The sequence below is a fragment of the Panthera pardus genome, unplaced genomic scaffold (assembly GCF_024362965.1).
Source record: "Panthera pardus isolate Hobbes unplaced genomic scaffold, ASM2436296v1 HiC_scaffold_22, whole genome shotgun sequence".
Taxonomy (NCBI): domain Eukaryota; kingdom Metazoa; phylum Chordata; class Mammalia; order Carnivora; family Felidae; genus Panthera; species Panthera pardus.
The window spans coordinates 11,029,235-11,052,911 of NW_026526788.1; the positions used below are offsets into that span (position 1 = coordinate 11,029,235).

The 23,677-nt window shown below is 44.4% G+C and overlaps 1 protein-coding gene across 2 annotated transcripts in view; it reads right to left on the reverse strand.

The window, feature by feature from the left end:
- Positions 1-2,246: 2,246 nt before the first annotated feature.
- Positions 2,247-23,677, reverse strand: part of FAS (Fas cell surface death receptor) — a 28,471-nt gene continuing 7,040 nt past the window's right edge. Inside the window, exons 2-9 of one of the 2 annotated variants that reach the window (XM_053910234.1) lie at positions 15,814-15,979; positions 11,336-11,473; positions 10,194-10,302; positions 7,457-7,515; positions 7,234-7,302; positions 5,704-5,810; positions 4,638-4,662; positions 2,247-3,924 (exon numbers count right to left, since the gene is read on the reverse strand). In XM_053910234.1, coding sequence (XP_053766209.1) covers positions 3,638-3,924; positions 4,638-4,662; positions 5,704-5,810; positions 7,234-7,302; positions 7,457-7,515; positions 10,194-10,302; positions 11,336-11,473; positions 15,814-15,979 — 960 coding nt within the window. In that variant the 3' untranslated portion in view covers positions 2,247-3,637. The remainder of the gene's footprint in view (positions 3,925-4,637; positions 4,663-5,703; positions 5,811-7,233; positions 7,303-7,456; positions 7,516-10,193; positions 10,303-11,335; positions 11,474-15,813; positions 15,980-23,677) is intronic. The other variant, XM_053910235.1, reaches the window with a different exon arrangement.

A 23,677-nucleotide genomic window follows, 5' to 3' on the forward strand; every position in this document is an offset into this window, starting at 1 on the left:
CAGTTTCTGTTCTGCTTCAGCACCTGAGCTGGGGGTTCCTTACTGTCTTTCAAGGTACAGAACCAGACATTGTGGTATACTTCACATACACTTCATTCGATCCTCATAAAACTCAAAACCGTTGGAACATTTTTTTCCATTTTATAGATGGTGAAATTAAGGCTCAAAGAGATTAAGTCATTTGTTTCTACCGCTTTGGAGAAACTCGACATTGAATCTAACCCCAGATCTGTATGACTCTAGATTCGTCACTATAATAATCCTCAGGCCTACACAAAACCCCCACAGCCTCTGTTCTACTCTCCTGATTCCTGTCAAAGGGCCCGATGTAATTGAAATCAACTTGACATTCATAACTTAAGAATGTCCAACAGGGGCGCCTGGGTGACTCACACACTAGCAAGGAGTAGACCTGGGAGTCAGATCCTGGCAGCCTGGTTCCAGACTCTAGCCTTAAGAAGTACCTTAATATAGGGGCGCCGGGTGGCCCAGTCGGTTGAGCATCTGACTCTTGACTTTGGCTCAGGCCATGATCTCATGGTTCATGAGTTCAAGCCCCACATCGGGCTCTGTGCTGACAGTGCAGAGCCTGCTTGGGATTCTCTCTACTTTTCTCTCTGCCTGTCTCTCTCTCTCTTTCTCAAAAGTAAATAAATAAACTTTAAAAATATATTTAAAATCCTGTAGCACAAAATATTCTTTCTTCTCATCTAGTGACAAAATTGGGGCCTTATTATCAATACAGCATTGTAAGTCTACCTCTTGAGGGCCACTCCTTCCCCATCTCAATAAACAGCAATGATGCATAAAGCATTTAAAAAAGAAAGTAAAAAGGCAAAGCCAGGCTAAAGAATGAGATAAAGCCTTCCCTGCAAGATGGTGACCGGGGCACAAATGAAACCTCGCTGGGTCAGTGCCTGGAAGAAAAGCCTCTCCCGTGTGGGAGAGAGTATGTGTGTCCCTCTTGAGGGAGAATATGGGACCAGGCTCCCTTCATAAACCCAGGGACTGAGGGAGAGCTTCCCCAATTCATGAAAGAGCTAAAATGAAGTTATTGCCAAACACTGTCCGGGATGGGGGCTTAACCCCCATGATCTTGGAAGCCTTGCCAAGCTGCCCCCAGATGCATGGCTGAATCTGCAAGAGCCCCAATGTCACCAGGGGGTGTGATTCCCAAAACAGCTCTATAAAATCCTGGCTCAGCACTGGGGACTCCGAAAGGCCTGGTAAAAGAGCCTCAAGCGTCCGACTTTAGCTCAGGTCATGATCTCACGGTTCGTGAGTTCAAGCCCCATGTTGGGCTCTGAAAAATAAATAAACATTAAAAAATATATATAAATAGGGGCACCTGGGTGGCTCAGTCGTTTAAGCATCTGACTTTGGTTCAGGTCATGATCTCACACTCCGTGAGTTCAAGTCCCGCGTCGGGCTCTGTGCTGACAGCTTGGAGCCTGGAACCTGCTTTGGATTCTGTGTCTCCCTCTCTCTGACCCTCCCCTGTTCATGCTCTGTCTCTTGCTGTCTCAAAAATAAATAAACATTAAAAAAAGAGAGAGAATTATAAAAAAATAATAATAATAAATAAGATACAAACCAGGTTTGGAAGGTTTTAGTATGAAAAATGAATGTGGAATGTAAACTATCTCATCAGAACTTTTTATATAGATTACAGCTTGAAATAAGAATATTTTGGGAAAAATGGGATTAAGTAAGATATATTATCAAAATTAAATTAAGTAAGAGAGATAATCCAGTGGTCACAAAGTAGCCAGAATGGAAAGTATGCAGGGTAGAACATTTTTCTTTTTTTTTAATGTTTATTTATTTGGGGGGGGGGGTGCAGAGAGAGAGAGGGAGACCCAGAACCCGAAGCAGGCTCCAGGCTCTGGGCCGTCAGCGCAGAGCTCGACGTGGGGCTCCAACTCACAAACCGTGAGATCATGACCTGAGCTGAAGTCGGACGCTTAACTGACTGAGCCACCCAGGCATCCCTGAAATATTTACTTTCTTATCCACATTTCAGAGCCTCACATCCAATCCTCTTGTAATAACAAACAATTATGTACTATTTGGGACAGATCCTCTGGGTGGTTAACTACTAGGAGGACTTTTAAAAAAGGAAGTACTTTCGGAGAGATCCAAGAGAGAATTAGAGATTCATACACAGGCTACCTTTAGCAGTAGTCAGAGCACAGGAAAACCCAAACAGAAAGCAAGCCCTTAACCACAAAAGAGACAACCAGAACTGCCAAAAACAGGATTTTAATGAAATATTTTATGTTTCCAAACATAAGAAAAAAAGATCTTTTGCCAATGGAAGCTCTTTAGGTGGTTGTAACTATCTGCTTCGGTTTATCACTATCTTCGATTTACATCTACCTACATATAAATAGCGTTTATTAAAATTCATATTTAACACGAACTTTCGGAAGTGTTTACAGGTAAAAGGAAGGAGCAGCGGGGAGGCGGGCTTCTTTGTCTCGGAAGCTGCAGGGAGTAACAAGAGCCTTCCTAAAACCTGAGGATGATTTCACCCTTTTGCCGTGTCTGAGCTGCATCTGTAGGCTTGTCGCCAGAGAGGACACGTGCAGCCTCACTGAGCATTTTTCGAGGAACAGGACAAGATAGGAATCTACATTATCATCTTCGGTGGTAGACGTGGGTCCTTGAAAGACCACAACGCCACCTTCTGTAACAGCAGTTAGTCTCTCCAAAGCAGGCCAGAAGTTTCTATGGGCAGATAGATCATTAAGCGGCTTTTAGCGGATCATTAAGGGTTTCTTAGGCCGCACTTCTGGGTTGGAGAGCGTGTTGGCAAACAAGGCCAATCAGGCAGAGAATGGACAGGCAACAAAGCTCCAGTAGTCCTTCCTTGATGGAAACATTTCGACACCTGAGAAGTGAGTCATCCCGATCCAGAAAAATGGCGTACGGACGAATAGGAAATATCCCAGCGTTATAATCCAGTCTGCATTTTCTGTGTGAATTCAACATGGAAATACCTCACAAGGAAATGCCAGTAACCTGTACAGAGATATTTGAGATAGAAACATTCAGAGCACATGCAAACTTTCCTCAAATATTCTTCTCGGAGTGGAAAGTTTACAAAAACAATGGGATCTCTAGAGTCAGTACGGAGGTAAAGGTACAGGCGAAGTGGTCTTTTCAGTGATTGTGACATCGCAACAAACTCACAGCTTCTATTGATTTATGGAGGGGAATCAACCTAGGGATAGACATTTGCATTCACATGCACGGATGCCATTCACACCCACACCCTCTGACTCGAGTTTAGACACGAGAGTGTGTTCCCAATCTTTTCTCCTCTGCACACACACTTGTACACAAGTCATGCTACTATATTTACTTTGAACCGGCTCTGTCTTCCCAATGTCCTTCAAGTCAGAATCATGAGACCCTCCAAACCCGTAAATATATTAGCTCTAGAACCTAACGAATGAAAAAGTAAACACGCCCTGTAAACACGCGAACGGTGTGGATGGTCAACAACGATTAAGAACTCATTCCGACGCTCATTTTGCTCTCTATGGACTAGTAGATACTCAGAACTGAATTGTTTTTCACATTCAGCCAGGCTTTGTCTTTCATTTTCGTGTTTGCGGTTTCCATTCTCAAGTTAGCCCGCACTGTCCTTCTGGACCATATCTTCAATTTTCTCGGCAAGAGCGCAGAGATTGGCTTTCCTGAGACCTTTCATCAGAGCGTAATATGCGCCCTTCCTCCCATGGAGCTGGTACCAATTCCGGAGCAGTTGGACTTTCTGTTCAGCTGTGTCTTGGAGGTTGTCGTTCTTGATCTCGTCTATTTTGGCTTCGTTGATACCGTTCTTGCGGACAAATTCTCTGACTTGAGTTATTTTCATTTGTTCGGCAATGCTACTGATGTATTTACTCAAGTCGATGTCTGCAAAATAGAGGACAGTCTCTAAACATTGGTTTCTCTAGATGAAATGCTCATAGAAAACCATGTTTACTTCTCCTCCAATAGTATTAAAGATACTCGTTAAGTCCTAGAGATCGAGAGAGCTGGTCGGAGGGGGTGGGCGGGAAACAAAACCCCACCCCTCCCGTGACCCCAGTAGTGCGCTCGATGACCCGGGCAAGTCACGTAACATCTCGGTACATGTTCTTTTCTCAGCTATAAACTAAGAGCGTTGGGAGAGATCACCTCTGACGTTCCCTATGGATTGGATGATCAATGACCCACAAAGTTCAATGGCAGGCAAGACTCTATGATCTTCTCTCTGACTCACAGGCCAAGGAGCAGGACTGAACAGAATCATGAATATTATTACAGAACCAGGAATACACCACTAATAACAGAGTCTGCAATTCAGCTGATTTGGCCGCTAGGTCAACTTAAGCAGGCGTTCTATAAAAACCAGTTAATGGAGGAAAATTCTCTTAAGCCTCAGAATATACTGTCTTCTTGCTACCCAATTCAGTTTTCACCGTGAGTATTAGTTATACATTCAAACACACTGTCGGATAAACACTTGACGGTGAGCAGGAAGGACTGTGTTTAACGAGGAGTAAGACCTCGCGATATGTCACTGAAATTAGCCCGTAAACGCCTAAGGAAGCCATCTCCATGAAATGAAAAGACAGAAGCCTTACCTGCGAAATTCATTGGGATACTCTCCTGAGGGGACAAGAAAAAGGGAGGGAAGGAGCAAGATAAATAAAAATATATTTGTATGTAATATTCTACATGTAACTGTCTAATTCTTCCTTAATACAAAGGAGGTACAATCAGTAGCTTGATGTATAAAATTAGCTAGATTACATGATTGAGAAGGATTCTCCCACCATCCAAAGTTTTATGCTGCCCGAAACTAAGGAATATTAGCTTATTTTTTAGGCAGGCAAGGAATCTAAGGATTCATGGAATGTGCTGAGATGATTTTTTCATATAGACTCGTGAGAATAAACATGACAAACATAATTATTCTACAATTTCCTTTACAGTTACTAATCTTCTTTTTGACCTGAGAAAATGGTTTAAGTTGAAACTACTTAATAAACCCCGACTTTCACCGAGCCCTGACCCCAAATGGAAATCATCATTCATCAAGTGAACTGTTTTCTCTCCCCACTGTATCTTTTGCTATCTGAAATGCTTTGATCCACGTTGATAAAAGATATGGTGAGAGACAAGGTAACAAGTGGCTGGAGCGAGCTGAGTTGTGCCTCTGCGACAGGCTTTCAGAGTTTTCTGTGTGCCCGGGGCTCGGATAATGAGTCCCTGCTCTCGTAAAGAACGTCTGTCCGCAGTGCGTCTGCAGGGATAACACCAACGCAGAACACAGAAGCTTGGCCACGTTCTCTCTCCAACTCACGCTGAGTACATTCTCATACTTACGTTATTTGTGTCGAGGCTTCTTATAAACTGGGCACCATATCTCAGTTCAGTTCTTTTTTAAACTTTATTATTTTGAGAGAGAGACAGAGAGAGAGAAAATCCCAAGCAGGCTCCACACTCAGCGCGGCACCTGACGCAGGGCTCGATCCCACCAACCATGAGATCATGACCCGAGCCGAAATCCAGAGCCGGATGCTCAACCGATTGAGCCACCCAGGTGCCCCTTAGTTCATTTTTGATGCCCCTCTAGCCCACACACACGCACACACCATAGGTGTTTGTTTAAAAAAAAAAAGAACAAATAAAAAGCTGAATGACTACTTTCTCTGTTTCCTTAAGGAAGCCGATGCACGTTTCAACACCTACAGTAGATGAGACTGTAGATCTCCGGCGGCCATTCTTCGTATTCCTGTACTTTTTCAACACACCTGAAAGACAAAGAGATTTCTATCAGACTCGGTTCTCAGGCTTGCAGGAAGCCTGTGCGAACACACTCTCCCACGAAGAGAAGCGTGAGAAGGAGGGAGCAATTCCCTGAAACTTAACGTGACCAATACCCAAGAGGCAGCATTGTCCCGTTTCTGGAAATCCCGGCCCCCTCGGTCGAATGTTCTAGGGGTACGTCACATTTCACGCGAGTCATCCGTTCATCACACCCTGGCCTAGCCGGAAGCTGGCTTCTCACTTATCGTGGGGCCCCGCCGCTCCCTTTCACCAGCTTGGAGTTGGGTGCGTGTCAATCGCAGAACACAGAAGCCAGGGGACGTGGCAAGTTGGCATCGGCTTGCCCCGGGGTGACATTTCATGCCGGGCAGTTCCAGTACATACTCACACAAATAGCTAAGTACACACACTCAGTGTGCGTGTGCCTTCGAGTCAGTAGGAGATGCAAGAAAGGAGTGGGTACATCTCCAAGCACAGCTGGTGTCTATTTGGTCTCCAAAGGCAAAGCACCCTTTGCATCTTCACCTGAACCGGAGACAGTGATTTGTTCCAATGGGGAAGGAAAAACCGGATGCTCTAGAGTTCTCAAAACCTGACACGTTCTGTGCCTTTATGAGCGATTTTCCTGCAGTAATCACGAATATACCCAATTGGGGCTTACGTGTTGACTTTCTCGGTAGCCCTGGCATAAACTACACGGCCAAAGTATTTTAAATTAAGGGGGAGAAATAAAAAATTAAAAGAAAAACCCATGGAGTTTGAAAAAGGAGAGGAGGCACAGAGAGGATGAATTTATTAAGTGTTCCCTGCAGGCTTGCCCAAGAAGAATCTTCTGTTCTCTTTTTTTTTTTTCAATATTTATTTATTATTGAGAGACAGAGAGAGACAGAGTGCGTGCAGGGGAGGGGCAGAGAGAGAAGGAGACACAGAATCCGAAACAGTCTCCAGGCTCTGAGCTGTCAGCACAGAGCCTGACGCGGGGCTCGAACTCACGGACTGCAAGATCGTGACCTGAGCCGAAGTTGGACGTTTAACTGACTGAGCCACCCGGGCGCCCCACTTCTTGTTCTCTTAATGCATGGGACCATCTCAGTGAGCAGTAAAGGGTTACTTCTCGTCCTTGGCCAACTCAGCTGGGGCCTGGATGAAAACATCCTTGTTCACAGGGAGGATGGGAATATCCATTCGGGACTTCAGAATAATTGTTTAAAAACAGTAGCTGAGGGATGGCTGTACCCCTCATTCTTATCAGGTCTCAGGGGGGTGCATCCAGTGGCAGGAATTTAACAACACAACAAGGCTGCCTACCTGGCAGTTTTCTTATGGGTAGGAGACAGATGGGAATTCTTGGGAATTACTACTTCCCAAGTTATTTCATCCTGCAGTTTGAACACAGTAAGAACTTACAGCAACATACTAGTGCGGACGGTAGAATCAGGAGCAGGGCACAAAGCCACAGAAGTTTGGAGCTGGATCCTGTAGGGAGAAACATGGAGCACTGAACGTGAAACCAAGTCATCTTTAAGGTTAAACAGAGTACTCCCAAAGAATCAGAAGGGATTGGCTTTTCGTCAGATTCTACAGGGGGGACGAGAGAAAGGAGAATACAGTCATAGAAAGAAACAGTCACCTTGTTTACATTTGGTGTTGCTGGTTGGTGTGCAATTCTCAAGGATTCCATGTTCACACCTAAAAAGCAAAGAATCCAGAGGAAATTCAAAATGCCTGGTGGACTGGCTCCTTGATCATCTGCAACGACACACTATACACGCAGGGCCATTTTATTTATCTTTGCATCTCTGACAAACATATTCCCTCAAATGTTGCTAGATTAGCATCTAACGCTGGCACAAATTCACAACATGATTTGGACGTTTGGGTGAGAAATATCCTACAGAGTGAGGATGTTTTAAAAGACAAAGAGTTGAGAGGCACCTGGGTGGCTCAGCCGGTTAAACAACTGACTTCGACTCAGGTCATGATCTCACAGTTTGTAAGTTCTTGATCTCGGGGTCGAAGGTTTGAGCCCCACAATGAGCGAAGGGATAACTTAAAAAAAAATCTTTACGCTGCCAAGAATTACAGAAAGGTAATAAAACATTGACAATTAGGAAAAAGGATGAAATGGACAAAGATCTTAAAACTCGTAGGAAACAACTTGAAATCATAAACTGCCAAAAAACTATTTCAAAACAGTCCCACTGGACTATAAAAAGACCTGAGGACAAGCACTACCCATGATACTGCTTAGAAATCCCACCCAGCTGGCCAGTAGAGATGTCAGGGCATCCAGTGGTGATGAGGACACTCAAGAGGAAAATCCTTGGGGTTTTCTTCGACAGCCGAACCCTGACAGTCAGATTGTCAGATTGCCTGAATGAGATCGGTTCAGCCGATTCCCTAAGTAAGCGAGCTAGGATAAGTGGCTTATCCACCATGAGCCTGTTTCCCCATCAATAACAAAGAGATAACATTTGCATCCAACAGTTATGGTGAGAAGAAAATTGAATGGAGATTATGAGGTATTTAGAACTATTATTACAGCTGACCCTCGAGGATATGGGGTTAGGGGCACTGACCGCCAGCCCCCCCAATGCACAGCTGAAAATCCACATACAGCTTGTGACTCCCCCTAAAACTTAACTACTAAATAGCCTACTGTTAACCAACAGCCTTACTGATAACATAAACAGTGGATTAACATATTTTGTATACTGGGGCCCCCGGGTGGCTCAGTGCGTTAAGCATCCGGACTCTTGGTTTCTGCTCAGGTCATGATCTCATAGATGTGAGATAGAGCCCCACATGGGGCTCTGTCATAACAGTGCAGAGCCTGCTTGGGATTCTCTCTCCCTCTCTCTCTCTCTGCCTTCTCACACTCTTATCTCTTTCTCTCAAATAAATAAACTTAAAAATACATATTTTGTATACTGTATGCATTCTATACTGTATTTTTCCTTTTTTGAGAGAGAGAGAGGGAGAGAGTGCAAATGAGCGAGGGGCAGAGAGAGACAATCCCAGGAGGGGCAGAGAGACAAAGAGAGAGAGGGAGAGAGAGAGAGAAGCGGGGCTCACCCAAAGAGGGGCTGGAGCTTACCTGATGTGGGACTCAAACTCACGAACCGTGAGATCATACCCTGAGTCGAAGTCAGATACTTAATGACTGAGCCACCCGGGCAACCCCTATACTGAATTCTTACAATACAGTGAGCTAGAGAAAAGAAAATGACATTTAAAAATCATAAGGAAGAGAATATACATTTACAAGGCTGCACTAGACTTCTTGAAAGAAACTCACACATAAGTGAACCCACACTATTATTCCTCTTATTTTCGTACATTAGTCCCTACCTATCCTATCGCCATGAGGCACTCTCAGACATGTGGGGCTGGAAGTAAGGGCTAGGTTGACTGCCCATAATTTAGAATTTTCTAGTAAGTAAGAGACATAAGGCATCGTGTCCCTACTTGTCAAGCCAACGTTCCCAAGGTGAAATACAAGTTTAAGGCCAGGCACCTGAACGTAATGCTAAACGTTTCTATTTGCACAAAACAATAACTTACAAAGCAAAAGCTAATATACAACACGTATTACCCACCCTGACGTCACAGCAGCGAGGCTGACAGGAGAAGTGAGTGTTATCTGCGTCCTCTGAGTGAGGGAACTGGGGGTCAGGGAGGCTAGCTGACTCTGCTCAAAATCACCCAATTAATCAGAAGAAAAGTGAGATGCACCATCAGGTTTCCTACCATTGGCTCAAAACTAAGATCTGTAGCATGAAAGACAACACCTTTTGTCATCTGGCCCTGGCTCCTTTTCACCACACCCCGGCCAGCTACTCTGCTCCCTGGAGTGTCCACCTGTCTCTCGGCAGATGTTGTTCCCTGCTCGAGATGTCCTATCCGTCTGTGTACTCCTGGGAATGTTCTCTTTCCTCTTTCAAGACTCTGGCCACGTGTCATATCTTCACACCCCGCCCCCCACCTCCCCAGGCCGAGGGGAAAGGTTCTCCTGTAGAACTCATAACACCCTGGGCGCAAGTCTCTTCTGCTGTTCGACACACGGTGTTGGCCCCATAACCATTGTTTTTCTTGACTCTCTCTGCCTCTGCCTCTCTCCTGAGACGTTTGATGCCGGGAACATGGCTTGCTCAGGACACTTCTTAGCTTACGCAGCTCGCGCACTATCCAGCACATAGGAGATGTTCAATCAACATTCGGAGACTGGATGTTTGAATGAACGAAGCGGCGAAGCAAGACTAGAACCCAAATTCTTGACTCCCAGCCAGTGTTGTTTCCCCCCTGGGAAGACATGGTCTATCCAGGTAGATCTCTAGCATTTTGATCAAAGAAAGATGAAAACTTACATCATGCACGGGTTACAGTGTTCACACAGAGAGACGTTACAAAAAAAGTTTGATTTACATCTGCACTTGGTATCCTGGGTCCGGGTACAGGCTTTTTCCACTTCTAAGCCTAGAAAGCCAATTTTCAGACCATTAATTAGAGCAGCTGGTTATAAGTGGACCCTGCAAATGGCGAGCAGGGGCCACAAGAAGTTTTGAGATCTACCGCTTAAATCGGCACATCTTCCCTAACACAGAGAGTATTTACATGGCAAACAGGTAACCCCAGGTGGAAATAGTCGAAATCGTTTTAGCCGAGTTTTAAGTGGGCAGACAATCCAGCAACGAATGCCACCTCACTTTTGCTTAAATAGTTCCCCTGTTCTTCTGGAGCCTGGCTGCTCAGGGCCTGGGGTGGAGACCAGCAGCAATCGGCATCACTTGGAAGCCTGTGAGAAATGCAGAATATCAGGCCCTGCTCCAGACCCAGTCAGTCAGACCAAGGCCAAAGCCCTCACTCAGAGATCCTTGTTTAATTGCTCTGAGGTGGGACCTAACAGTTGACATTTTTCATAGCTCCCTGGGTGACCCTAATGTACAGCCACAGTTGAGAAACATTGCTTTAGAGCCTGCGTGGGGCCAAGGAAAGCTTTATGTCCAGAGATTTCTTGATATCAAATGAAACTGGGAGTATTTGTTACATTTGAATCTAGGTTCTCACAATAGATTGGGACGGTCGTAAAAATTCAGGTCCCCCGTTGGAATTATCAGGACAAAATCGATCCTCAAAGAACGGGGAGCATCCCACGCACCTCTGGATTCCTCTGTCCTTGTATCAGGAGGCTTCTGAGCTCTTGAGGGCCACGACAAGAGCATAAATCAAGGTGGCGAAAAAATGTATGCAATGTTGATCGGAGCGGATGAACCCTGTTCACCAGGTTCGTATTTAGTTATTCTGGGAGAACTGCCTGGATTTGACCCGCAAATGTGTAGACAGGTGATTAGCCTGGTACCTGGTCCCACTTCACCCCGGCCAGCTCCATGCTGCCCTTTTCTGTGTGCGAACATAGTACCAGAGTAGGCCCCAATTTCGAACTGGATTATGCATGGTTCTACGTGGAGCCCCATGATTGGTCTTTTTGATTGCTTTGAAAGATGCCTACCGTCCTCTCCATCACAAATTCTACATCTTCTGCATCTGGGAGAAAAATGGCTCGTGTCTGTGTAGTCCTTCCCTTCTTCACAGGGTATACAGGATGCTGTACCCCCATCTTCTTCACAGTCAGCAGCTTTTCGTGTGCCTGCCCAAGAGAGAGATGGAACGAGTGTTTGAACACAAGGTGGTCACGCAACAGCATGGGAGACGTGCAGGTATGACAACAAAATGGGGGTCAGGGTTGTTAGGCTAACAAAGTACAAACACAACGGGGGAGAAGGTTATTGTGAAAATCACGTCAACAGACAGGACGGCTCCCAAGACTAAACCTAAAAGAGCGACTGAAGGAATATGCCTACAGACATAGGATGATTCACAATAGGACTATATATTTTAATTTTTTTATTGTTTATTTATTTTTGAGAGAGAGAGAGACAGGGTACGAGCTGCAGAGGGGCAGAGAGAGAGGGGGAGACACAGAATCCGAAGCAGGCTCCAGGCTCCGAGCTGTCAGCACAGAGCCTGACACGGTGCTCGAACTCACGAACCATGAGTCAGACGCTCAACCGACTGAGCCGCCCAGGAGCCCCAGGAGTGTATCTTTTTTAAAAGCTTACGATGACCAAATGCACTTGAAGAAATGCCTCTAGCAACTTTTTTTGCAAGGAGGTCAGAGGCTGGTATTCATTCAATTTCTTTCTGTTCCTTTGCCATTAAGGGATAGAGTACGTTTGGATGGGAAGGCGTGAACGTATTTACAACATTTATCATCAGGTTTTTTTTTTTATCTCAGTACACACAATCGTGAATAATATTCACATTTCCTTTACAAATAAAGTGAGTCACTGTATCGGTGTTAGTAAGCTTTATACAACCATGCTTTCTCCTGAAAATTCATTTATTTAACAAGTGTTTATTCAATGCCTATTGTGTGCCAGGCACTTTCTAGGAGCCAGAGATGCTGCATGAAACAAGACAAAGCCTAGATCTTCAGGGGCTCCGTGTTTCCAGGGAAGAAGCAGAAAATGCACAAGTAAGCATATGATGTCAGGTGATGGTAAGTGTTCTGGGGAAAACATGGGGGTAAGTGCTATGTTGGGCAAGAGCTAGAGAAGGAAAATCTAAGAGGAAGCAGGACTCGTGACCCCAATTATTCATGGTATTAAAAGAATTAAAAAAATTAAAAGAATAAACAGAGTCTGTCTGCCACACACATGTGCACAGCAACAATAATTTAAGCTATTTTTCCTGGATACGTAACTTTCTTAGTAACACGATAGCATTCTTTCTGATAAAACAAAATACTACATACGCAAATTATGCAATTTAAACATGGGTGATATTATCATAAACTAAGACAATAGTGTGCCGATAGAAAAAAATAAACCGATTGTGAAAACCCAGAACCAACTTCAAATTCAAATACAGTGCTGTATAACATCACAGGGATGCTTAAGAAAACTGAGCCAAAGTTCAATTTTCCTCGCTTGCCAGTGGTAGTGTTATACTGGTTTCTAAACGAATCAGCCTCCCTAGCGGATTACCTTGCACAATATGCCCAGCCCAAGGTCTAGGGCATGACAGGCATACAAGAAACCCAGAGTTTTCTCTCCTCCGATGTATACAACCTAAATTGATCAAAGTATCAAAAGTGAGCGGTTGTTTTCTTGCAAATCAGATTTTAAAATACATGCGTTTCTGAAAGTGATAGTACACTTGCTCACCGTAGAGACTTTGGAAAAGTTAGGGAAGTCTAAAAAGCACCTATATGTCAACCACTCCGAGAGATTCACTGTCATTTTGGTGTGTTCTTAACGCATATGCACGCACACGTACATGCGAGTATATGTGCATGCGGGGTGTGTGTGTGTGTGTGTGTGTGTGTGTGATGTATTCAGTGTACCACAGAATCCTTCTTATCGGATATGGTGAAGGGATGGCTTTTTGATCAGTCAATCAAAAGTCAGTTCACGTACAGAATCATTGAAAAAAATACTGTAAATATTTCAAATTATGAAACATAACTATATAATGACTTCCCAGTCTGATGGCACAGAAAAAGTTGTTATAATTCCAGATTCTTCCTCATGTAAGTGACATCCAAAATGCCTCCTTTCTTGTTTTTCTTCCCTTTCCTCCCTCCCTCCCTCCCTTTTTTCTTTTCTTCCTCTTTTGGATGGAAATAAAACCTTCAAGATACCAGTAATTTGTACGAAAAGCTTTCAAGGACTTTGTGATTTTTCCATTGACTTTGATCTCATCTCGTTCATCAACAATTCTTTCAGCAACTCGCCTTTACTGAAATCCTGCAAACATGGAAATGAGTTTTCATAGGAATAAAATCTGCCTTTTCTCCGTATTCATATAACATGGGTTTATATAATAGTTGATTAAATTACACATGAATATCACAGCACCCATGAGCATAAAAAGAGTTGGAAGCAATGTGAATAGCGATAAGCCTCCAATTCAACAGGCGGGAGAAGGAAGGGCAGCGGATCAGTGTGCATTCGTCACCGCCCAGGATTCTTAGGGATGCAGCAGAGACAGTCGGGTAATCCAACGGACAGATCAGTGAGAAATCCCCTCAGGGAATTTACACCTTGAGGCTCATGTCAGAAATATATGAGAAAACATGATATATTTGCTTGAGACATTCTAACTTTTGAATACTCCCAGATTTACTTCACCGATCCCACATCACAGGGTACCACAAGGAAATGCCATGCATACAATATTTTCCTTTACATTTGACTACTTTTTAATTTTTTTTGATGTTTATTTATTTTTGAGAGAGAGAGAGAGAGAGAGAGCACAAGCAGGGGAGGGGCAGAGAGAGACACACACACACGGAATCTGAAGCAGGCTTCAGGGTCTGAGCTGTCAACACAGAGCCCAATGCGGGGCTTGAACTCATCAACTGCGGGATCATGACCTGAGCTGAAGTCGACACTCAACTGACTGAGCCACCAGGCGCCCCTATGTCTGATGATTTTTAAAGACCTTTTCCCCATAAATTTATTACTGTAACAGTAGGCACGAACGTTTTCAAGTTTTTGTTCTGTGTGTCCAAATTTCTTTCTTAAAAAGTTAGTGATAATTTACATTCCAGTCGTGGTTTCTGAGAGTTCTTATCTCACAAGCAAGCTCAGCGGGGCTGAAAGCACTTCTTCAGAGAAAATGAAACAAAGCAAATCAAACAAAAAAAGCAAACACAAAAATTCTTGACAGTCTGATACGCAGAGCCTCTTATCCACGTTTGAATTTGCAACTTACGCTTTAAAGACATAAGGATCTTAACCCAGAGGCCCCATGGATGATGTTTAACAAGGTATAAAAAAGCTAGGAAGCCATTCTTTATTCCCATTTGGAGAAGACGAAATAAATGTAAAGAGGATTAAGTCTAAGTGGGTGGGATTTTCCATGAAGGTTATTAAAAACTGGACAGGAGCCCAAGGGAGGCTGGTAGGATCTTTCGACACAGGACCTAAGCCTGTTCAGCTGCTGGAGTTCCGGAAGCCTGCAGACCCACTACGAAACCTACCACGCTCGGTCCTCATTGGCTGTGTTAATCTACGGCAGTCCAGGTGCTCTTCCCTCTCCCCTCCTGCCTCCCTTCACCGTGCAGCTGAGAGGGGTTCATGCCGGTAGGAACTAGCCCTCCACTCTACTCATGTTGAAAACCAGGCTTGCCCCACAACTGCGTTTTTGCAAAGCTTCGAATTTGCTCGTGTTCGAAGGATTTCCGATCTGAAATTGGGTTTGCGTTTCAAAACCCTGGTGTTCTAAAATTGTTGGCCTTTGTCCACTGCTTTTCTCGCTCACCGAGTCGCAGCTGCGAAAACGCAAATGTATTTTGCAGGCTCCAGAGACCTTCCAACCGAAGGGAATTGCTAGACACATCTCTGAAGGGTGGAGGGGGTCCCTTGCTTTCAGAGTCCCACAATTACTATGATATACTATGATATATTTTAGTCGGGCCCATTGTGATGAGTTTGTTTTAAGTGTATTTTTATTTATTTTGAGAAAGAGATAGAGAGCAAGCAGGGGAGGGGCAGAGAGGGAGAGGGAGAGAGAGAATCCCATGCAGGCTTCACGCCGTCAGCACAGAGGGCAGATGCGGGGCTCGAACTCAAACATGACCTGAGCCGAAGTCAAACCGACTGAGCCACCCGGGCGCCCCTGTGATAAGCTTTAATATCCACACATGAGTCTTCTTTTGCTCCTGAAAAACAGCTGAAGAAATGCTCTCCCTCCAGCGACACCTGCCATTTATAAATCGTATTTATTTGTACCCGCACCCAACAAGCAGGATACAGTTGAACTACATTAGCGTCCGGAAAGTAATTTCCCAGTTGTTTCTCTTTCCAGCAATGCTCTGATAGAGGAGAACCAAGCTCCGCAAACATTTTTTCTCCATTATTACTCCATGCTACGCCTCACCCTGACTTTCCAGCTAACGGCTGGATGTTTTGGGTCACATACCAGGAGAGCATGGCAGACAGCAGAACTTGCTCCCACGATGCAGACCTTTCTTGCATCCAGACTCCCCTTCGGTAGCGTTCTTACTCAATTTCAACACCTTGGAGTTGACATCGGTGACCTGAGCACTGTCGCCTCTGAACAGTGATCCGGCAACAGAGGTAAGTATCTGAAAAAGGAAAGCATGAGCAAACACTGACTTGTCAACCAGGCAACGTGGTAAACAAGGGTGACCTGCCCCGAAAGGTTACATTTGCTGTCGCACAGGCAAAATCCACGTGGGGCTGCCTCCTTCTGCTGACTCGCCTCCAGAAAAGGAGCACACTGGTTGTGTGACAATCCAAACTACTCTATTAATGGCATCGGGGATGACAGGAGCCAGGATTCTGGGCTCAAGTGAACCCTGGCCCCCCAGTTACCGGCCCCATCACTGTGGGTAAAGTCCCTCAAATGCTCCCAGTCTCCATTGCGTTATCTATAGAGTGGAAATGAGTGGAAATGATGTCCTTTTCATGAGTTTGTTGTGATAATTAAACGGAATACGCCCTTAAAACTCTTCAGGCGATTTCTGGCACATAATAAAGAGGTGCCCAGTAAACTGTATTATTACTGTTTTCTTAATTACCATTATTGTTATCGTCACACAGCTCTAGTGAGGGACAACGTCGTGACGTAGGAAAACCAGTAAATTTCAAAATGACTGATTGCGGTGTGCATCCCGGCTTTTCTACCAACAGTGTGGCTTCAGGCAATTTATAAAACCACCCTGACCCTCAATTTCCTGACTCGTAGGTGACGACAGCACTTTGTGTCTTGCAGAGTTATTAGGAGGATAAGAAGTGATAGCTTCTCCCAAACCTGGCATTTAGTTTATAACAAGTTCTATGTCTTCTCTTTTTATACCTAACCACAGAACAAACAGTTTTGATGAAGTCTTATCTGGTTGTCCAACCATACAATGAATCCGATGGGATTTTCTTCACCTTTGTTCAGAAAAAAAAAAAAAAAAAATGAACTTCTTTTAGTGGAGAACCAGTCTTTAATCTATTTTCAGTTCCCTTCTTCTGGAGATAAAAGTCCATCGGTTTAAGTGATATCGGTGTCAAATTTATCTTAGTCAGTTACACACCAGAATTCCTTGGAAAAATGAGCCCCCCAAAACGTACGGAAGCATTTGGACATAATCTCTGGTTGGTTCCTTTCTCTGACTGCCTAAGTATTTTTGGTGTCTCTAACCATAAATATAAACAATTCCTTCTTTTAGGTGGAATATGTAAATTCTATCGCTAAGCATCCAAAAAATTTAAACTCTTAATTCCGAAGACTTTTTTTAAGGTCATTTTTCACCGTTTTCATGGCACATATTATTTTTTTCTACTCTATGGCATAGTAATAATACCAGCACCTTCTGAGTAAAGAGAACTAAGTGTTCTTCACGTATAAGCCCCTGCACACAAGTTCCTACGTCTTCCCTTCTAGCCCCTCCCCCTATGTCACCAAAGCCTGTGTCCCCTTCAGGTCACAGGATACCACGGGACCTTACAGGAGATGAGATGGCCCTCTTTTCCTCCTGGGATGGATGTGCTTAAAAATGCATTTCTAAAATTCGGTCTTCTTCCAAGAGGGCGAATGACACCAAAATATCAAGAAAATATCTCACTTGACCGGGGTCTCTCGCCAGCAAAAGGTAGGACTTGTCTGAGTCTCCAAATGCCTTTCACAGTGGCGTTCTTTCCCTACACCCAAGAGACAGGGGCGCTTACTACAGGCTATAGCCTATACATATGCTTTCTATATGAATACTTCTGCGTAAAGAACCACTTGAACTGGTACCCAGATCAGAGGAATAATGCCTAAATATGCTGCCTTCACTGCCTCTTCAATCCCACAGACGTTCCTTGAGCACCTATTATACGCCAGGTTACAAGAATACAAAGTAACATTGATTGTAATAGACAATGAGTATTAAGTGTCCAAAAACACATTTGCAGGCAGGTTGTTTGTGGTGCATTAATAATTTGGGGATGTTTTACACTTTATATTGGCATGCCTCTTCCTTTTTAATTTTTTTTAAGTTTATTTATTCTGTGAGAGACAGAGAGTGAGCAGGGGAGGGCAAAGAGAGAGGGAGAGAGAATCCCAAGCAGTCTCCACACTGTCAGCGCTGAGCCTGACGCAGGGCTTGAACTCAACGAACTCTGAGACTGTGACCTGAGCCGAAATCAAGAGTTGACGCTTAACCGACTGAGCCACCCAGGCGCCCCGGGATGGATGCCTCTCAGTTTTTTAAAAGACTTTTGAATCTATGAGCTTTTTCTAAGCCAAAATGTGCAACTTTGCACTAAAGATCTTTATCAGCATCCAACTCTCTTTTCCGGGTGACTGTTCCCCACTTCTTACTTTATCTGTGGGTTATCCTGTCATCCGGTTAATATCCGTCCCTCTTCTAGATCAGAGAATCAAAAGCTAATGCATAGTAACTGAATTGGGCGTCCTGGGAAAAATAATGTGACGGTAAGCATAGCAAAGTCTTAACTGCTGAGATGGGAAGGGCTTTCCAATGAAAATTTTCCAAATTTTTAGGATCCTTATTCCAAAACCGTCTGGCTGTTCTATATGACGGTCAGGGATTAAACATACTAGCCATCTAACATTCCAGGCATCGCCAGCACGTACAGTCTCGAGCCAGTGTAAAAATCTCCCCACTGCCGGAAGTTACCAGGGAGTGTTGTTTGCAACAGATAACACAAGACTGGATGTAAGCACCCCAAATTCTTTCCCGTCGTCAGGCACCTCCACGGCTATGAAGACAGAGGTCACGGCGAGTAACACTTGCTCTCCTCTTTCAACTCAGGTTTCCCACCAGAAACTGAAGAAAATGGTACATAGTTAAACTCAGAAGAGACTGATGGGGACTGAGCCAGCCCAAATTGACAAGTGAAAAGTGCTGAGAGCTGATACCCAATCCTGTGTGCGTGGGGGTCTCCTAGGCCCAGGGGCCCCCATCCTCTTTGGTATTCTAATTGCTGAGACAGTGTTACGAGCGGGTCCACGAGTCATTCTTGGTTTAGGAGATAAGTGCTCACATCTTACACTCACGGATTGTGATACGAATGCGATTTCTGGAGAACCGTGCATCTAGTCGACTTTCTACAGCTGTCTAAAACCAATGTACTTTCTAACTCACGTTGTTTTTGTTTCACAGTTTTTTTTTTTCTTTTTTAAGTTTATTTATCTATTTTGAGAAAAAGAGACAGCGCACGAGCAGCGGAGGGGCAGAGAGAGACAGAGACAGGGAGAGAGAGAATCCCAAGCAGGCTCCATGCTGCTAGCACAGAGCCCAACGTGGGGCTCGAACTCATGAAACTGTGAGATCATGACCTGGGCCCAAACCAAGAGTCAGACGCTCAACCGACTGAGCCGCCCAGACGCCCCAGTTTTGAAATTTTTCGTTGGAAATCAAAATCCACTGTGCCAAATCCATCAAGACATTGAGACATGCAAAACCCGGGGTAGAGCATGGGAAGACACGACTATCACTGGCCACGAGCACAGACATCAGGCCCAACTTCATTTCATGTCTGATCACATCTGCTTCACAGAGTTGAGCTCAAGTGAGCCTCAGAGACTTACGTTAAATAAGAAAAAGAAAGCTGATCTGAAGGGCAGGCAGTGACGGGTACAAAATGTGATGTAGGCAGTGCCCCGTGCTCCATACAGCTTGTATTTCCTTTTTGATGGTTGCATTAACTCAAGTTTGCAGTATGCAAAGATTTAACCCAAACTGTCCGGGCAGGAACTGAGGCATTTGGACTGTGACAAGGCAGGAAACCCACAAAGAACTAAATGATCTGAATGCTCAAAAAAAAAAAAAAAAAAAAAAAAAATGTTTGCATAAAAGCTGAAAAGGCCCGAAAATGGGTTAAATTAAAGGTCTGAAATGTGAAGAAACTAAGTCAGATGATAACCAAACAGGAAACAATGAAAAAGAAAAATAGTTTTACATCTCCATCATCCTAAAGATGAGAAAGTCAGAGAACTTCAGTTGTGTATTCTGCTGGGAATATTCTCTAACCCATTAATCCATTAATTAACTGAGCAAATACTTTGTTGGGTACCTACTATGTGCCAGACAGGTGCCTGGAACAGAGCCGTGAACACGTAAAGACTCTATTCTCATACAGATTATATGTAAGTGAGCTGTGTTAGTCAGGGTTCTCCAGAGAAATAGGACTCAAAGAGAGAGAGAGGGTGTGTGTGTGTTTGTGTGTGGGAGAGAGAGAGAGAGAGGCTTGGCAAGTCCAAAATCTGATGGGAAGTCAGGAAGAGCTGACTCCAGTTCAAGTCTGGAGGCAGAATTTCTTCTTCCTCAAGGTCTGCAGTCTCTGTGTTGTTAAGGCCTTCAACTGATTGGATGAGGCCCACCCACATGGGGGAGGAAAATCTCCTTTACTCAAAGTTTACCACTTTGTTTTTTTTTTAATTCTGTTAATGTTCATTTATTTTGAGAGAGAGAGAAAGAGAGACAGAGCATGAGCAGGGGCGGGGGGAGCAGAGAGAGAGGGAGACACAGAATCCGAAGCAGGCTCCAGGCTCTGAGCTGTCAGCACAGGCCCAACACAGGGCTCAAGCTCACAGACCATGAGATCATGACCTCATGACCTGAGCTGAGTCAGATGCTTAACTGAGTGAGCCACCCGGGCACCCCAAAGTCTACCACTTTAAATGCTAATCTTGTTAAAAAGTGGCAACAACAAAAAACAAACAACACACCAAAAATACACTGTCATAAAAACACCCAGAATAACATTTGAGCAGACATCTGAGCTCTGTGGTCCAGTCACGTTGAGACATACAATGCAGCATCCCATGCAAGGATATGACGTGAATACACACAGAGAAATACACACTATGCCAGGGAGGGGTAAGTGCTATGTAAAGCAATAAAGAAAGCTTAGGGGGTGTGGAGACTTGGAGGGGCGGGGCGGTGCTGTTTTAGAAAGCGTGGTCCGGGAAGGCCACCAAATAAGATGTTTGCGCAGTGAGTGGATGGAAATGTGGGGAAGAGCCAACAGGTGGCTTTCTGGGCAGGTGGCACTCAGACCTGCCAAAGTAGGGAAGAGCCTGAGGTCCTCAGCGAAATCATCACTAGCAACTAGCTGTTAAAATAAGTAAGGATCACGTCTCCCGAGCCACACAAGTCATTAGCACTCTGACTAGCAAGCCATAGTGGGATTCTATGGCCACCATAACCGTAGACACAGCGACCTCATGGACCCCTGGAATGTCAGAGCAGAGAGTGGCCACAAACACCTGTTCAGCTGCAAGATAGAACTCCGTTGAGTCGTTCCTTATCTACAGGATTTTAACATTAAACAATTTTTTTTTAATGTTTATTTGTGTGTGTGTGTGTGTGTGTGTGTGAGAGAGAGAGAGAGAGAGAGAGAGAGAGAGAGAGAGAGAGAGACAGTGTGTGAGTCGGGAAGGGGCAGAGAGAGAGGAGGACACAGAATCCAAAGCAGGCTCCAGGACCTGAGCCCAATGTGGGGCTTGAACCCACCAAACTCGAGATCGTGACCTGAGCTGAAGTTGGACGTTTAACCGACTGAGCCACCCGGGCGCCCCTGGATTTTAGTATTTTCTGCAAATCAGAATATTTGTTTCTCTCTCTCCTGAATTATCCACGAAAATGTGAAGTGGGGGCTCCGGTCCCTCAGAAGGCTGTTTTCCCCGCTCCGGCGTGACATTTGCCTGGCCCAGTACAAAGTTCAACAATATGTATCTCCTCGTGGTAATTAGAACAAACAGTGAGGAATTCTCACTGTCTTTTATTTATATTTTATTTTATTTTATTTTATTTTACTTTATTTTATTTTACTTTACTATTTTATTTTATTTTACTTTATTTTATTTTACTTTATGATTTTATTTTATTTTATTTTACTTTACTTTATTTTATTTTATTATTTTATTTTATTTTATTTTATTATTTTATGTTTCTCTATTTATTGAGAGAGGGAGTCAGGGGAGGGCAGAGAGAAAGGAAGAGAGAATCCCAAGCAGGCTGCATGCTGTCAGCGTGGAGTCCGACGTGGGGTTGGATCCTACAAACTGTGAAATCATGACCTGAGTGGAAACCAAGAGTTGGACGCTTAACTGACCGAGCCCCCAGGCGCCCCCTGCTGTCGTATTTTATAGTGCCCAGAGCACACGAAATGACTTGTTCAATAATCTACGACTGGGAAGGGCCAAGGGAAAACCCAGCACTCCTGACCTAACCCTGGGCTCTGTTTTAGGTTTGTAAAATGGTTTCCTAACTACTTCTACTCCACTTAGGCACACAAACAACTCAGTGTGTTTTCAGACGCTTGTTGACAAGAAACAAAGAATCTGCAAAGGAAATGCATATTGAGGGTGGAAAGAGGGGGTCTGGCAGGAACTCTCTGAGAACCAGAGTCAGTCCCAAGTCTGAGAAAACTGAGGCAGGAAGTTTTCTTCCTGGTTGGGGTTCTGGCTGGCACAAGAGGCGAAACTCCACATCCTGGTCTGCAACTTGGGAAGAAGTTGGGTTTACGTCTCCTTTCCTCCGATGTGGGTGCTGAGTTTCTGAGCACTGGCACGATGCTCACTGGGTCTGTGGTCTCTTGCAGGGGTGGGGGTCTGCAATGCACAAATAGGAACCCCAAGTCTCCCCCCCCCCCACTAGAATCTTTGCACTGGCTCCTTTTGAGACTCAGAAACAGGGCTGCATGAGAGTCTATTCCTTGTAGCAGGTGACGAGACACTGAGAGAGTAACTGGACATTCATTAGTCCCCAGCATCAGTGATGGATCACCCTTCACAGCCCACCAGGTCCCTCAATACAAGAACTGAGGTGGGGATGGCCAGACCCGGAAGTTGATCAGGGCCCCGCACCATGCACCACACCGCAGTGTGGCAAGCTGTCCACACACTCCCCGGACTTGCCAACACTCAAGGTCTAACACGGTAGTTTCAGAGAGAGTGACGTCTCAGTGACTGAATTAAGCAAGCTGCTGGAAGACGCTGGGACTACCCTTTGGCTTACTCCAGAGAAATCAACTGCCCTTGAGAGAGGAAATAGGATTTGAAATGGAAGTGGCAAAAAAAACCCTTTTTTAAACATTTTTTTACTCTTAGTGAAGTTGAAAGCAAACGGGAAAATAATGTTTGTGAGGTGGTGAAAAATGGCTGCCCTTCGAATGGCAAGAATGAGTAACAGGTGCATCGAAAGAGTGTGACCTTTTTCAGTGCTTCGCCCTGTCCCCTGCTGCTGAGGACATAAATGGAGCAAGAAATGATTCTGTTTCCTTGCTTGCTTTTTTTGATGTTTAGTTACTTAAAACAAAGGAGGAGAAAGACGTCTTAGGCCATGGCCAGTCCACCATGGCCAGTCCACCATTTCCAATGATGAAAGGCATTTCTAATGTATTCGGGTAAACAAAAAATCAGGCAACAGTCATGTCCTTTTGTAAGAGGTACATTACTGAAACATGGAGATGCAGAGAAATAAAATAAATTTTTCTGCATGAAAGAGATAAGTGAAGATTCCACTCCTTCTTACTCTTTCAAAAGGTGTAATCTCTTTTCTTTCTTAAGGCCAGCTTCTGAAAAGACCAAGAGAGAGAGAAAGAGTTGAGGCAGTTGGGGGGCGGGGGGGGGGGGGGCGGTAAGGGACTGGCAAGATCTCTGAGTGATCAAGCAATGAACAAAATACAGTGAGGGAATCTAGAAAATTCTACCTGGGATTAGATGTTGACTAGAGTTAGAAAAACAGTTTTCAAAACTGTGATGGAGATCAGAATCATGTAGTGATGCGTTAAAATAATAATAATAATAATAATAATAA